General features: G+C 61.3%; 2 protein-coding genes across 2 annotated transcripts; both read left to right on the top strand.

The window, feature by feature from the left end:
• Positions 1–1,164: 1,164 nt before the first annotated feature.
• F751_0030 (hypothetical protein) lies at positions 1,165–1,768 on the top strand (the record flags this gene model as incomplete). The annotated part of the gene is made up of 2 exons (XM_011401050.1): positions 1,165–1,346; positions 1,492–1,768. 2 exons carry the CDS (start codon positions 1,165–1,167, stop codon positions 1,766–1,768), a joined length of 459 nt encoding a protein of 152 aa, XP_011399352.1.
• Positions 1,769–2,725: 957 nt separating this feature from the next.
• On the top strand, positions 2,726–3,711 carry F751_0029 (putative sugar phosphate/phosphate translocator; the record flags this gene model as incomplete). Its single annotated transcript, XM_011401049.1, has 2 exons — positions 2,726–2,766; positions 3,063–3,711. The coding sequence occupies 2 exons, from the start codon at positions 2,726–2,728 to the stop codon at positions 3,709–3,711; spliced, it is 690 nt and encodes a 229-aa protein (XP_011399351.1).
• Between the last annotated feature and the right edge of the window lie 30 nt (positions 3,712–3,741).

The following is a 3,741-nucleotide window of genomic DNA, read 5'->3' as shown; positions in this document are numbered from 1 at the left end:
CCCCCCCCAAAAAACGTACCCCCCCCCCCCTCCCCAACGAAGAAGTCCCCCCCATCCTTCCCACAAGAAGTCCCCACCTCCGCTCAAGACGAGGTTCCCTTCACCTCACAGGAAGAGCTCTCCTCCTTCACCCAAGACGAGGTCGCCTCCCCCTCACAAGAAGTAACTGCAGTGAACGAAAGTCTATGACAATGTTTGTCACCATCCCACCAGGTACTTCGACTCTGAAGTGTGCTCGAATACAATGTCTCTCCAAAACCCAATCAACCTGGGATTACGGCGCTTTTGGTTCCCAGGCCTTCAATAATATTTGCCATGGAACCTCCGCATTAATCTGTTTGCCCACCATCCACCCCCTATTCCAAACTCGTCCTTTGCATGGATGCAGGCGCGTCAAGTGCCTTTCCTGCATCCACTCACTGGGCTTCTGTGTACACTACTCTTGTCCACAGTGTAACCCAAGATGATGCATAGGCAAGAGACAGACGCACGTGCCCCGGCTTATATTATCGATGGCTCTTCACCTCAGGGACCTGTCAAAGGACAGAGTCCCCACCCTCACCCCTCGTCATGTCCAGTACGCCGTCAAATATGGTATGGCAGCTTTGCATGTATCATGGGATGATGCAAGTATCAACATTCATACGTCACAAACAAGGATCACCCTCTGGCATGCGCCAGTTGCCATCACGCTTGTTCCCAAGAGGGTCCTGTCGTGCAAAGCTGCTGCATACCCATGGCAGAATCTTGGGACCTCCCAAAGGGAAGAGTGATGGGCACTGCACTTTTATGACTCATGATCACCCCACGGACTCAAGCACTGCTAAGATTGGAGTACCTCGTGTATGTTTGGCGTTGTTAGGACTTGCGAGTTTGTCTTGCACGGCTTGTGGTCATTCATGGAGGACTGGCACTCCTAGTGCTGTGGACAGTTGGTCACTCTCGGTGATTGCGGAGACAACCTGTTAGTTCCGCCTCCCCCGAGTCTCAATCTTGTGCATGGGCCCCAGCATCGCGCTCGGGTGGCACGACCAGTGCGCTCTGGGCGTATGGGGGCTTCACCGACACCAACACCGATCCGCAAGGGCAAGCGGGGTGGGGCGACATGACCCACTCGCCCCTGGACCCCGTCAGCCCGATGGCGTATCGCGAGGGCGCATATCGATGGCGGGGCAGTCTCCCACTTACCTGTCCGCCGCCCTCCCCGAGTACCGGGCCAAACTCCCGGCCTTCTCGGTATGGCCCGGCAGGGCTAAGGTGGCCCTGCAGACGGGGGCTTACATCGGCCTGGCGGGACTGCTCCTCTTCGCCAAGCCTGGACTCTTCCCCATCATCTTTGAGACGGAGTGAGTGGTGGGCGGGGCTACGTACAGCATCGGAGCGACCCTGGCGGTATCTCCCTTACCAGCCCTGACCTCCCAGGCATGCATGCTGCGGCCGGGGGCGCCGCCCCCCTCCCCTCACGATCTGGGGCTCGCCATCGCTGTGCAGGGTCGCCAGGGGCTACGTCCGTGTGGGCGCCACGCTGGCAGTGCTGTTCGGCGCCTACTACCTGGGAGCTGCCTGTGACGACGCGGCGGGTAGGCCTCCCCTGTTCATGTACGCCGCCACGGTCGCGGGCCGGGGGCTCCTCTCCGTGGCCTTCTGCTGGCTGGTGTGGAGCGGGCAGTGCGCCGTGCCCCTGCTGTGGCTGGCGGGCCTGAACGCCCTCAGCGCGGCTCGACTCTTGCGGGCGCTGATCCGGCCGGACGGCGCCCCGGCCGGGTAGGTGGGGTCTGTGCTGAGTTGGCAGGCCCGGAGGGAGGGCCGACGGGGCCCCGAGCAAGATGCCTTGGGGCTGTATGGAAAGGATGGCGACGCCTGGCCGCCACGCGTGCAGCGTGTACCCGCGCCTCTCGACCATGCTGCCCTGCCCCGGGCCGGCTGCCCTCAGGCCGAGACCCTAGGAATGGTTTCAGTCTCTTGCCAGCCGCCAGCTGCTGTGCGGAGTCCTGAGCCTTGGTGCGGGCTGCCCCCCCCACCCACTCCTTTTATTGATCCAGGCCTTGACCAACACACCCAGTGCCAGTGTATGTGGCATGAGGAGTGCAGGGCATCTGCGATCCTCGTCACCTTTCAGTCATGACTACTGGCATCCTGGCACTGTGGGATGAGGCGGCAGGAAACTTCCTGCAAACCGTTGGGGCAACTCATGCATGTGCCGCTGCTGCTGATGTCACAGCTATCATCTCATCCTGTACCTGGATCGTGTACCAGTGACACTCGGCGCTGCCTGGACACACTTATGCCTTGGAGTGTGTGGGCGCCACCTGCCAATGCTTTGGGAGCTCAAACAGGTTGCCTCACCCCGTTTGGCTGCAATTCAAAGGACATTCATCCTACATGGTAGTATGCACGCCTTTCGCAAAGATGCAATTGACGATTGAGGACTCTAGGAGTTACCTCTGTGATGTTGTTGGGTGAAGGCTCCATGACCGGATCTACAAACCCCTCGCAAGGCATCCCGAGAACTGGCAGTCAAGAGGAGGAGCAGGCCCACCACCTACAACAACACTGTACGTGACAGCCGAATCACCTGCTCTGTTCTCCTGCGTGAACGCGCACATTGATGCTGGCCACCTCCCCAGAGTGACTCTGGTCGTTCGGGTTCTAGCCCCAGCGGCTGCGCTGAAGTAAGAGGAGGCACCAGCGATCCTCGGCTGCGCCGTAGTGGAATTGGCAAGCCATGGGAACCCCGAATCCGGAGGTCCTTAGGGCCGTCATCAGGTGAGAAAGGTGGAGCCTCCGGCGATGGCTCGTCGCACTCTCGCCGCGCAGGCCATCGAGCGCTCCTCGATCTGCGTGGCCCCATTCCTCTCGTTCCTCGCCACAGATCCTACAGCTATGTGGTGCTGTGGATGTCCATCTCCATCTCCGTCATCCTCTTCAACAAGTGGTGCGCCTGCGTCCGGGCCGGGCACCCCAACCCCTGCACCCCTGCCCACCCCTTGCAACCCTCCACCTTGGTCTGCCCTATTGCTCCCCGCACGCCCCTCCAGAGGCCCCAGCCCCTCCATCCACAGGTTGCTCGCCTTCGCCGGGTTCCCCTTCCCCATTGCCCTCACCATGTGGCACATGGCTTTCTGCTCTGCGGTGGGCTTCTTCTGCATCAGGGTCCTGGGCGTCACCAAGACGCATAACCTGAGCGTGGAGGAGTACTGCAGACGCGTCCTGCCAATCGGTGCGTTGCCGATGCTGGCCATGAGATGCTACCCTAGGGGCCGCGGTCCCGTGCTGAGCTGTCAGTGCCCCAAGGGCGACCCGCCACTCGTTCGGCCGGTGCTCCTCCCATGCGCCTGTTTCTCACCACATCACCACACCTATGAAAACCCCGCCCTCCCCCTCCCGACGCCCCCCCTCACCTCTCTTCCTCCCCCCAACCCCTTCCACCTGCATCCAGGCATGCTGTACGCGGCGTCCCTCTGGCTTAGCAACTCCTCCTACCTCTACCTCTCCGTGTCCTTCATCCAGATGACCAAGTCGCTGATGCCCGGCCTGGTCTACGCCTGTGGCGTGGCGCTGGGCACCGAGACCTTTGCCGCCGGCTCTGCGCTCAACATGCTGCTCATTGCCGCGGGCGTGGTGGTGTGCGCGGTGGGGGAGGCCAACCTGGTGGTAAAGGGTCTGGTGCAGCAGCTCGCCGCCCTGCTGTTTGAGGTGGGCAGCGGATAGGGCTTTCTCTTTTGAGGGAGGGGAGGGGAA

Source organism: Auxenochlorella protothecoides, assembly GCF_000733215.1.
Source record: "Auxenochlorella protothecoides strain 0710 contig709, whole genome shotgun sequence".
Taxonomy (NCBI): domain Eukaryota; kingdom Viridiplantae; phylum Chlorophyta; class Trebouxiophyceae; order Chlorellales; family Chlorellaceae; genus Auxenochlorella; species Auxenochlorella protothecoides.
Note: the sequence above shows the minus strand (reverse complement) of the source record. Positions and strands in the feature narration are given on the sequence as shown.